The sequence below is a fragment of the Limulus polyphemus genome, unplaced genomic scaffold (genome assembly GCF_000517525.1).
Source record: "Limulus polyphemus unplaced genomic scaffold, Limulus_polyphemus-2.1.2 Scaffold1250, whole genome shotgun sequence".
NCBI lineage: Eukaryota > Metazoa > Arthropoda > Merostomata > Xiphosura > Limulidae > Limulus > Limulus polyphemus.
This window is the reverse complement of record NW_013666860.1, coordinates 189,260-201,745: the sequence shown is the minus strand read 5'-3', so window position 1 is coordinate 201,745 and position 12,486 is coordinate 189,260. Positions and strand designations below refer to the sequence as shown.

Sequence of the window (12,486 nt, the reverse complement as noted above, 5' to 3'; positions counted from 1 at the left end):
CCTTATTTTCAATAAGCAATCCTGAAAAATATTTGGGGGTGCTTAACCTTTTTCCAGGTGTATATATTCAAGATATTATTTTGTAATTAATCTAGATCAACAAAGAAATATTTGATATATGTACAAGTATTGTTCTAATGTATTATTTTATTGGCAGATTCTTTTTAATTATTTGGCGGGGAAAATAATACAATGCCCATTACACATAACTATAACAGATTAGTTTCTTTAGTCCTTAATGTTTGTTACAATCTATGTTCACTTTGACACAAGTTGTAGGCTCTAGTTCACCAATAACATTTTCACTTTCAACAGAAATTTACCCACTAACTTAAAAGTAAACTTGTACAATCTCACTGCTAATTGATCAATTAGGCCCGGCATGGCCAGGTGGTTAAGGCACTCGACTCGCAATCTGAGGGTCGCAGGTTCGAATCCCTGTCACACCAAACATGCTCCGCCCTTTCAGCCATGGGGGCGTTATAATGTGATGGTCAATCCCACTATTCATTGGTAAAAGAGTAGCACAAGAGTTGGCGGTGGGTGGTGATGACTAGCTGCCTTCCCTCTAGTCTTACACTGCTAAATTAGGGACGGCTAGCGCAGATAGCCCTCGTGTAGCTTTGCGCGAAATTCAAAAACAAAACAAACAAACAATTGATCAATTAAATGAATATATGTGATAACTAACACTGATTTGAATACATTACATTGACTGGTACTCTACTAACTAAAACTGAACTCAATGCTTCATTGATTCTCATATTTATAATGTAGCTTTTTTTTTCTGGACATTTTGCAAAGTTTTTGATTATTTACATTCACAAACGTTCTAGGTGTTCTAGGACTGCTTTCATAAACTGACTTGATGTCATGTGACCTCTACCATATATTTAAATCAAAACAACGAAAATATATATTACATCAATATTTAATCCTACTGCTGTATGTCTTTTTACACACATGTAGTATTTTAGAGATTTAATCGAATGTTTTGTTTTTAACAATATTATGGTTTTTATTCATAAAATTTTCAAAAGTAGTAATGAAAGTATGTTTTCCAGGATTATCTTCTTGGCTGTACATCTTCACAGAAAAGTCCTGACATGGATGATGAAGGCAAAGCTACATTACTTGAAGTAGGTCACTGTATAATATTTAAAACATTTCATGAGTTATAGTAATTTATGCATCACTGTTTAAAATCTAATATTTCTGTAACATAGAAAATTAAACTCTTTTAATTGTAGAAAAGTATTATCTGTGAGTGGAAGCTATTAACATATTAATTTATTTGTTTCTAGGAATGGTTCACTCATCTTTAAGGTGAAGTGGTTTTTCAGTTCATAAGTACCATTAAATAACCTTGATTAAAAACAACTAAAATTATTTTCTGTTTTGAGTTCATAATTATAAAAGTTAATTTGTCCTTATTAAAGAAGATCCCTTTTCTTGTTCTCATATGTATTGCACATTTTATTACTTCCACGTGTATTGCACATTTTATTATTCTCACATGCATTGCACATTTTATTATTTCCACGTGTACTACACATTTTATTATTTCCACGCGTATTGCACATTTTATTATTTCCACGTGTACTGCACATTTTATTACTTCCACGTGTACAGCACATTTTATTACTCTAACATGCATTGCGCATTTTATTATTTCCACGTGTACTACACATTTTATTACTTCTACGTGTACTGCACATTTTATTATTTCCACATGTACAGCACATTTTATTATTTCCACGTGTACTACACATTTTATTACTTCTTTTATAGTGAAAATGCTCTTCCATGGTATTTGAGACATGCAACTAACTGTATAAGTTTTTGAGTTTACTAATTACCAAAATTAATTTACTTAGTAAAAGATATTATTTCTCTTAAAGTAGCAAACTTAGTATTGGTTATAATAGTTTTTTGGAAGGAAACTAAGATACGCTACTTACTTACTTATATTAGCTTTTCCACCATAATACTCCCCAGTAATATTTCTGTATTAATTTTATAAAGTAAATCCTAAAGTTGTGTGATAAGTATCTTAATCTGAAAATAAACTCAAAACGTGATGTGAATATGTATCTTTGTCAAAAACTTTAGAAAGTAAGTTCTGGGTGTGGTTTCAGTGGAATTTTTTACCCTTACCTCTTCAGGAAAAAAAACTATTTATTTTACTACTTGTGTAAGTTATAGCTGAGAGACAACGTATGAAAAACATCATAACACTTATCTCTTGCTGTTTTAGGGCACTTTTCCTTTAGTTTACCTCTTGCAGAATATCATTACCTACATATGCCACAAGTGTTTTTCATACACACCAAAATAGTTCTTCTGCAGAAATACGATCTAGCGTCTTGTGAGACTAATGAAGTAGTGTTATTGAATATTTGTGGGATGATTTTGGGACACGTGATTCACAATCTATGTGTTGCATAATTTAAACTGGTCTTCAAATATGCTCATCTTTTCAGTCGTGGGGGTATTATAATGTGACAGTCAATCCTACTATTAATTTGTAAAGAGTTGGCAGAGTGTGGTGTTGACTCCTTGCCCTTCCCTTTAGTCTGTTACTTTAAAATGAGGGATGGCTGGTGCAGATAAGTCTCAAGTACCTTTGTGCAAAATTCAATAAACAAAAAAATATGTATGAATATGTTATGGAATAATTTTTACATTTTTTTCTGTAAATTAACAAGAGAATGTACAAATATATAATCACTCTAAAAGAAAAACAAATCGTTAAGTAGATCTAAGACCTGATGCTTTAAATCAAATTTAGAATTACAAAATAACTATATTTCTGAGGGAAAGAAGTATCATATTGTTTTGTAAAGTAATAATGGAAGACATATTTTTTGTTACTTTTTACAGGAATTTTTCTCAGCAACTAGAATAGCAGTTCCGGAGATGGAAGGAAGCCTCTTTTTAAAGAGTGATGGAAAAAAAGCATGGAAAAAGTACTTTTTTGTCTTGCGAGCAACAGGGCTGTACTATAATCCTAAAGGAAAATCAAAGGTGAGTATTATTAACCACAAAATTATGTTGCTGTATTTAAAACTTTACTGCTGGCACATTATTGATGTTTTTGTAAATTATTAAATACTTTGTATCTACTCCATTTGTACACAATTTATTTGTTTTTCTATATCTATAATCTTTGCTTCAGATTATGGTTCATTGTGAAGTGAAACTTTCAAGCATAGATCAATAATGCATGATATCTTGGATGTTAACAACCTCATTCAACCTGGGGATAAGCAGTTATTGGTCTTTTTAAACATGATTTATTTAATCAATATTCCTCTCATTAGAAAATTACGCTCGTCTAAAACTGCTTATATATTATACAGACTTTTTTCTGTATTCACGTGTGCATACCTAGTTTACTTTTATGCATGATGTTAGGAAAACACATAAGATCAAGAAATCAAGTTAACTCTAAAATACCCTGTAACCCGATCACTTTTGAAGGGTGGCCCTTTCTTCTTCAGTGGCAAACTAGGAATGACCATATAAAGCAAAGTGTGAGATGAAGTGAAGTTTAAGTGATGTCATGCACACTACCATGGAATTCCGAAAGTGCTTTGAGTAGCTTTCGATGTATTGTTATAAGTGTATCTCATTTCTGGTGATATATTACCAGAAACAAGAATTATAGGTGTAAAGAAGTAAGAAATGTATTATTTTAAAAAGGAAAAATGGTCAAGAGAAAACTAAACTACGTATTAATAAAGTAAAATAAAAGTTAGATTTGAAGATTGATTAAAAAAAGAGGTGTTAAACAGATATAACTAAAAAATAACCCAAAAATTTTCATAAATAAGTAATAAACATTAAAAATATTAAAGAGAAAGTTTCAGGATTCATACTACATGAATAAAAAGAAAAGCGTAAATTTTCTGACAGAACAAATTAATTCCAATCACTTGTATGGATGTAGATCAAGTTATTTAATGAAGAAGACTAATAGTCCTGATGCCTAATTTGTTTACAGTGCTTGTTTAGAAAACGTATATTGCAGAAACGCATTGTTCTTTTTTTCTGTGAGTGTGGTTTAAGATTATGAATTCATGGACTTCCTGTGTGAACTTGATTTGTGAGCTCACTTCCTGTAGCCCAAAGCCACTTCCTTGTTTTGAATTTTATCCTATTTTAATAGATTGTATAATTATAATAAAAAATGTATGTGATGAGTTTTGATCAAATTTAAACGAAAAGTCTCATAGATATTTCTCTCTAATATAGAATAACAGCAACCTTTAATATTTATAATTATGGAGGAAGATGTTTATTATTGTTTGAGTAATATTATCATTTCTTTATTGTGAAACTTTCTTTTATCACTAATGTTTTAGTATTTTGCCATTGAATTATTGAGTTAGTTAACATTTTACAATAGAGATTTTGTTTTTATTTTATTCTGCTAGGTTTTCCTAAAATGTTTCTTTATTGTGTTAGTGATGATTTTGTTGGCTTCTTGAATAGCTCTCCAAAGACTTGGTGTGCCTAACCAGTTTTGAAGAAAATAATGTGTACATAGGTTTTAATTGGAGAAAAAAATACAAGTCACCCACTGACTTTGGATTTGCTATAAAGGTAATTCGTTTTTTTCTAACACATCAAAAACTTCCTAATTTTTTATTCTATTGATTATGTGTAGCATAAATATAACTGTAATTTATCTTAGTTACCCCCACCCCCTCAAAACCTTGCTTTATGATGAAAGATAGTACGGAGAAATGGTAAGGAAGAGTGGGTTGGTGAAATGTGAAATTAGTTTTTGTTTGTAAATTTGTTCACATTTTTCAAATTATTATTAATATTCATAATGTACTGAAAATGTAGTTTCTGAGTTTGTGCTGAGATTAATTGTAATATGTTGCAACATTTTAAATTTATTCATTAGAATTCAGAAATCCAGATAAAATGTTGCAGGAGTATCAAATTTTTGTGTGCTGAAGATTCCCATACCTTGAAGCTCTGGATGACTGGAATACGTATAGCTAAGGTAAAGGAGCTGCTTTATATCTCTTAAAAAAATTTTTAAACATGTACCCCTTAATTTGTATGACGTCTTAAATGAATACTACTATTCTTAAGCCTTTTGCTGTTACTTTAAATCTTACAGGATGAACAAAAAAAAAATGAAGTAGCATTCATAATGCCTAGTAAAGATGAGTGCTCTGAGGATTTCTTTTATTGTAATATTTTTTATTTGAGTACCTATTTTGGATTATAATATCAATTAATAGAATTTATCTTGATAACAAAATGTTTGGCATTTGTTGGTGTTAATAGGATACTCTTTATATTACAGTTTTTTTTTTGTTGTTGTTTTTTTTTTGTAGTATGGTCACCAACTAAAAGAAAATTATGACGGTGTAATAAGGGATATTGATGAAGAAGATATTGATACACTTGCTCATGCACGCAGCTTTTCTGTTAGTTCTATGGCTAAAACACTGTCCGTTACCTCTCGTGGAGTGGAAATCCCTGATTGTTGGGAGCCTTCAATTATTGAACAAAAGATAACATCCCATTTATCAGTTAGAAAAAATTCACAGTTTAGGCAAAGTCAAGGATCTGGTTCAGTAGGAAATCGCATATCCTTTGAACGTCGCCCACACAGAAGTTCGGTCATTCGACGAGACTCTATTAAGTCTAGTGCCAGTAGCAGTAGTAGTGGATGTTCTAGTGTAAGTACTCCTACAAATGACCAAATAGCCTTTGAAGCTGATTTTCCTGTTGGGACCATTAAACGTAAGCCAAGCATGGCACCAAAAATTCCCCTTACTAGTACAACTCGCACCATAGCCAAACAGTCCATGTCTGATGACTCTTGCAACAATGTTGTCAATTTGGATACAGTTCAGGAAAGTACCAGAAATCTCAGCTCTGTCAACAACACTCTTGGCCGAAACACTATAACCAGAATGAGCTTACGGCGATCTCATACTGAGGATAAAATTGATGTGAATGATGTGTCAAAAGTTTTTCAAAGAAAGCATTCCATTGATTCGGGCACCTTAACAAAGCAGGTTGAAAAACTTCAGGCTATTGCTAATGGCACTAGTGTCAAAATGTCTTCTGTTGACAGTTATAAAGAAATGGTGGTTAATAATTTCAGTGATGTTGATGACCTACCACTTCCTCCACCACCTCCAGAGCTTGAAACTAGGGAAGAAATTGTCCAAAGAGGTATTTTACCTTCCCCTCCACCAGAAGCTTTCAACAGTGAAGGTAGTACTCTCAGTTTGGACTCCCTACCTCCACCCCCACCACCACTTCAGTTGGATGATCAGGTTAGTTGGCCAAGCACATCCAGCATAAATTCTCTACCACCTCCTCCTAGTGCAAATACACAGAGCTTAGAAGATAGTGGGTTGCTCCAAGAGGGTTGTTATCCAACAAGTCAAGATGATTTGAAATTTCCACAGAATGCTCCCCTTGTACCACCAAAACCTAAACAACATGGCAAAGAATATAGGTCATCTGTAGGAGATAGTCCTTACTCCTCTTTGCCTCAGGTCCTGGCAGATGAGCAACGAGGTCAAAGTAACACTTCTCTTCGATCTAGCCAAAAGCCACAACAGAAGGAAGACCTTGCTGAAACTAGCTCTTGTGGAATTTCACCAAGTGCTGTAGCTCAGCAACAGTCCTTAGAACATCCAAGAAGGTTCAAAAATGGATCTCAGAAAAGAGGTATTTCATTTTGTCATAGTAATACTGAACCACAGCTCCCAAACTCTGACATTAGCAGCCCTACCCAGATACCTAACATTTACCAAAAACCAGAACCTCCCATAAGAAGTGAAACTACCAGACTGTCGCATCAGATTCCAGCTATAGACAAAGCTTCATATTCAAGAGGTAGCTGTAGTGGTCAAGGACAACTACAGCCAATTATTACTCCTCCTGAATATTTTCTCCGTGATCTGCAACGTGTCATGGAAAAGAAGTGGAAGGTCGCCCAACAATTATCAATAGATCTCACAGCAACTCCACATCAAATAATGGGTTTCAGAGACCCTTGTTTTTTGCCCCCTGAAAGTTCTGCTATCACCCATGCACCTCTTCATCTTCCTGATTCCTGCCATACCAATCACCATCCAAAACACCACCATCATCATCATCATCACTCCCACAAATCTACAGATGGGCATTCAAGGCAAACCTCTATGGCAAAAAAAAAGGCACCTCCACCCCCTCCAAAACGGAGTGAAAGCACTCATTTAACTAGAAGACAATAACTTTCACTCAAAACAGTGTGTGAATTGTTGATTTTGTGAATGTGATTGTTTTTTATTTGTAGTACGCTCTGCTTAACAATGCAAAGTTTGTTATAGAAGAGGTTAATTTGCAAGATGAGACTTATTAGATGGTGCTATGATAACTACCATTAAATTCCTGAAAAGGATAACAAAAAATTAAATAATTTCAGAAAAATTGACCATAAAGTTTTATTGGATTGTGATAAAAGGGAATATTTAGTGTGAACTTTTTAATTAAAGAGAAATTTGTATGTAAGTTAAAAAAAATTATTACATTTGCCTGACCTGACAAGTTTTATAGGTATGGTGAGAAATCGGTCAAGCCAATTTTGTCTGGTTTAAAAAAAAAAAAATCACTGTTATGTGAATGAACACTATAGTTAAGAGTGTATTATATTTGTTGGTTTTTTTACAATGTAAAATGTTTATGTGAGTATATGTTCCTTTGTGAAGATAGACTATAAAAAAGAGATCTTCAGTTAAACAGTTAAAAATATATTACATATATGTTATTCTACTGCTAAAAAAAAGGGTAAATTAAGAAACAATACAAGTTATTTTTAGTCAAACCATTTTATCTTAGTTAAATCAAGTGGGCTGAAATTTTGACTTTTTTTTTTAAGAAACTAGTAGTATTTAATTTGATGCTGAGTTGATTATTTTAATGAACCAAAGAGCTTTTCAAATCCTGGTAGTTTCTATTTAGTCACAGTTTTACAAGAAACGTTTATTTTGCACATTACTACTCCTAATTTTTCAAGTAAGTTAAAATATACATGAGTCATGAGATTATTACTTTTGGACCTATATATATATATCTTGGACAATACCCTTTGAACTTTACAAAATAGTATTAGTTTGATAATTTTTAGTTTTTATTTTAGTTGTTTCAATAGACCGTTTAAACTGAAAGTTGTTTGTAATAGAATTTTTGCTTTTTTCTTTATTGTGGTTTTGATTTTCCTTATATGCAGATTTGTAACTGGAAATTTGATATTTTTAAAGTAAACATCAATACTTTATTTGCTGCTTTTATTTTATTTTTTTAAATTTTTAGTGTTGTATGGATCCATAGCTTTTTTTGTATACCATAAACTGATGAAGATCTAACAGCAAATATTTTGTTTGTAAAATTTTCTTAAAAATTCTACAATAGTATAAGATGAGGTCTGAAGAGAAATGTCCATTCTTTTACACCTGCTGGACAGGGGGTAAATGTGTTTTTTAAAATTAAATATTATATATGAAGTAAAAGATATAAATCATTTATGTACAAAGGCATCTCTCTAAAGTAGTTAAAGTAGTGAACTGTTTGTTCCCCCTTTTCTCTAACATAATACCACATATATATAATTGCTTTTCTGTTAAGTGGATGTTTTAAGTATGTTTTAATATTCAAATACCCTGTATGTACTAGTGTGTAATACTTCTTTTTCAGCTTTTTTTTACCTATTTTTTTGTTTTTAAAAAGAATTTAGCATGGTTTTGACTGTGATTAATTTTGAAGTTCAACTATTTCTGTGGCAGTTAACATTGATTCAGTTATAACAGCATGTCATGCGCACTAATTATTAATATGTGATTCACTATTAAAAAATACGTCATTTGTATTGAATGCTCAATCCCTCCCCACTTTTTTTCAGGTATCTAATTGAGATTTGGGTTTTCTGGCACAGTTGTGTAGGCAAGCAAAGTCAACTTTAAAATATTGAAATCACACACCTTAGATATAAAAAAAAAAAAAATGTCTACCTATTATTCATCATGATACTGTATGTTTTTTAATTTTGAATGAGGATGTGAATTAGTGATAAGACATTTGATGAAGTGGTTATGAAACCTGTATGGTACCATCATATTTAATTTTCCACATTTAATAAGCAATAACATTAAATTAAATAGTAAAGTTAACTTAATATGTTTATGAACATAAAATCAATGCTTTACCAAAATGAAGGTCATACTAGGTGTGAAGGTTTTTGTGTGGTTTGTTAGATGACTTCTGTATGCTTATACTAGCACTGATACAGGTTCTAGACATTGAAGCCAATTTATTGTGTTACAATTTTTTCCGTACTTAATCATTTGGAACTAATACGTAGCTTGTATACAACAAATTTCAGAATATAAAAGGATTGATAACATTTATCTGGTCTGAAGATTAAAACCTGTTAGGAAGCATTCATTCTTACGAGTTTAAATAGAATTAACCGGACTTCGGTGATTGTGAAGACTGATAGATTTCGGGCTATCAAAAAAGCTTCTCCTTTCTAACTTGATAAAATTATCTTGTCATATTAGTGTCTGGATGACACTCTTTCAGGCTGAGTAACAATATAAAGTGGTAACTTGTTCAAATTAGTCTTCTGTTTGCAGTAATGTGTCAAATTATTTTGAAGAGGAGCATAAAGAATAAGGTTAGATTGAATGATGAGTAAAGTTAATTCAAGTAATAATAAATAGTTTATGTTAAAATTAATAAATAATATTGTGTTGTTAATCCTTACCATAATTCTATTTTTAAATGGCTTCACCTTCTTAACTTAATTCATGGCATAACAGTTGTTTTTCATGCAATTTGGCCTGCTATTGGCTCAGTGGTAATTCTGAGGGCTTACAATGCTTCAGATTTGGTTTTGATACTTGTAGTGCACAAAGCATACATAGTACATTGTGTGGCTTGGTGCTTAACAACAAATCATACAAATTGATGATATAAATAATATCTCGATCACTACTATGTCTGTCATATCTCCCAGCCAGCCAGATAAGCCTGGTATTGGGTGAATCTGCACTGGTTATAACAGATACAGTGCAGTTCATATATTGTTATACATTCTTCTTCACTTGTACGTTCTTAGAATTAGGTATAATTGGTAGAGGTACAATTCCAATGATCAAAGTTTTTGTGTTTGTGATGAACTTGTAGGGAATGGTTGACTATTTATCTCTGGTTTTAGCATTTGTTGGTTATTTTCAAGATACTCTAACTGATACATGATGAAAACATTAATCCATTATTAAGTACATCTTTTAAAACTGTTCTGCAACACTGTGTTGTTATATGCACAATAATATTTAATAGTATATGATAAAAACTTTTGAATTTAATTTGAGCATACTTACTTGAATTAATCATTTTGATAGTAATAAAAATAATCAAAACATTTACAGTAATTTTAGTCACCTCATTTGTTACTAGATTAAAGTCTCTGGTAATAGTAGCATTTTTCATCTACACGATATTGACTGGAATACTGTATGTGCAAGTTTCAGACAGAAGTTATTCAAATTATGAGGCCTACTTGATGTTTCTTCAAACCTATAAATTGAAAATTAGAGCGTTATTTAACAGTTTAGGCGTTATACAGGCTACGGCATAACCTTTAACACAAGGTTTTGCTTATTTTCTAGAATTTTTCACACACACACACACATTGAAAGAATCTTCATGGTTGGGCGTGTTCTATAATATTCCACATGCTATCCACAGTTTTAAATTACATATTCAATATTTTACCAACTTGGAATGGTAAAGTGATTAGGGTAGGGCAATAAATTTTAATTATATTTGCATTTTAAGTTTCATCAGTCGGTTAAATATACAGTATAAAAAACTGGTTTCTTCGACGTTTTTGCGCCTAAACATCCAGCGTTTCCAGTGAAAACTGATGCTTCATTTTAATTGAAGTCGTGAGTTTTCATAAGAAAATTACCTATATATATATATATATACAGCGTTTCACGTGGAAACATTTTTGTTCTTAATGATGTGATTGTTTTGTTTTATTAGAGACAACTCGCAGTGAAATTTACAAAAGGTTCAACATAATACAAAGCAGTAATCATGAAAATATGTTTTAACAACTAAATATTTGTTACTTTTTTTACTGTTTTATTATTTTTTTAACTGTGTTACAAGTGTAACGTATATACTCATATTTTAAACATTTACTAACACGTAGAACTGGTGTTCTTACCCTTGCTTAATTGTTGCGGTTATTGCCTGTTCGTTCAATCTGTGATTAATATTTTCGATTTTATTTTAGTTTATGTTATGCTGTACACTTCCCGTGATCAACTAATTCTGTACTTTATATTATATATGTATGTATTTTTAGTTGTATTTTACTCACCTATATTTATGTATCCTTATTGAAATAATAATCCAGAGTTAAATAACATTTCTAGTACAGACGGGAAAAGCGGGATCGACGATACGTTTGTAAAGTGCTGACATATCAAATTACTGCGATGCTTATAATTATAAGGCTTTGCTGGGAGTTTTGAATTTCTTTTTAAAAGCTGGAATATATTTTTAAAGTATTATTACTTATTTTAAGTCAAAGTGGATTAAGCCCACATATTTTTTTTCTATTTTTACTGTTTTATTAATAAGTTAGTAAAAGCTACATTTAAGTAAAATTATTTCGACATATGCTTATGATAGATGCCCGTATGTAAAGGAAATCGTTAATTAGCAGAGAGAACTAACCGACTGTGCAAGATCACACTAATTGAACTTTATTATTTATTATAACGTAGGCTAGATATTTCGACAGAAGTATGAAGTGTTGAAAAATTTTAGCGTGAGTAAAATATTACAATAGTTATTTCTGGAAATTTATAGGCGGAAAATATGTACGCTTCTTCTAGATGTGAATAGTAATAAACTTGTGTGTAGATAAATTAAATAACTATGTAGAACAACTCAGTATGAGAATAGCGATACTAAATAATTAATATTGTTTTCCGAAGCTGGTTTTAATGTTATATACATGTATGTATATATGTATACGTTGACATATAAAAAAAAAACTTTACATCCCATTTAAGTTTTGTATTTTAAAAGTATCTAATGTTATAAAACCTATTAGTACTTTTTGTGTGTGGTGATACAATTGAATGAATGTATGGTGCCTGTAGGTGTGCATAATAAAATATTTAAAACATACAACTATTTTTTGTTTGTTTATGGCGGTGACTTTTACCGCGATTTGTCATGGCTTGGTGGTAAGGGCGTTCGACTAGCAATCTGAGGTACGCGAGTTCGAATCTCCTTCACTGAACATACTCGGGATTCAGCCATGTGGGCGTTATTATGGTGCGGTCAATTCCACAATTTCGTTAGTAAAACGTAGCGCAAGAGTTGGCGGTGGGTGGTGTTTATTAGCTGCCTTCCCTCTAGTCTGTCACTGCTAAA

General features: G+C 31.6%; 1 protein-coding gene across 5 annotated transcripts in view; it reads left to right on the top strand.

The window, feature by feature from the left end:
* LOC106462785 (abnormal cell migration protein 10-like) overlaps positions 1 to 8,218 on the top strand; it is a 79,598-nt gene extending 71,380 nt beyond the window's left edge. For all 5 annotated transcript variants that reach the window (XM_022390123.1, XM_022390122.1, XM_022390125.1 and 2 more), the window contains exons 7-11: positions 1,065 to 1,139; positions 2,884 to 3,027; positions 4,498 to 4,608; positions 4,919 to 5,020; positions 5,361 to 8,218. In XM_022390123.1, coding sequence (XP_022245831.1) covers positions 1,065 to 1,139; positions 2,884 to 3,027; positions 4,498 to 4,608; positions 4,919 to 5,020; positions 5,361 to 7,262 — 2,334 coding nt within the window. In that variant the 3' untranslated portion in view covers positions 7,263 to 8,218. The remainder of the gene's footprint in view (positions 1 to 1,064; positions 1,140 to 2,883; positions 3,028 to 4,497; positions 4,609 to 4,918; positions 5,021 to 5,360) is intronic.
* Positions 8,219 to 12,486: the final 4,268 nt, after the last annotated feature.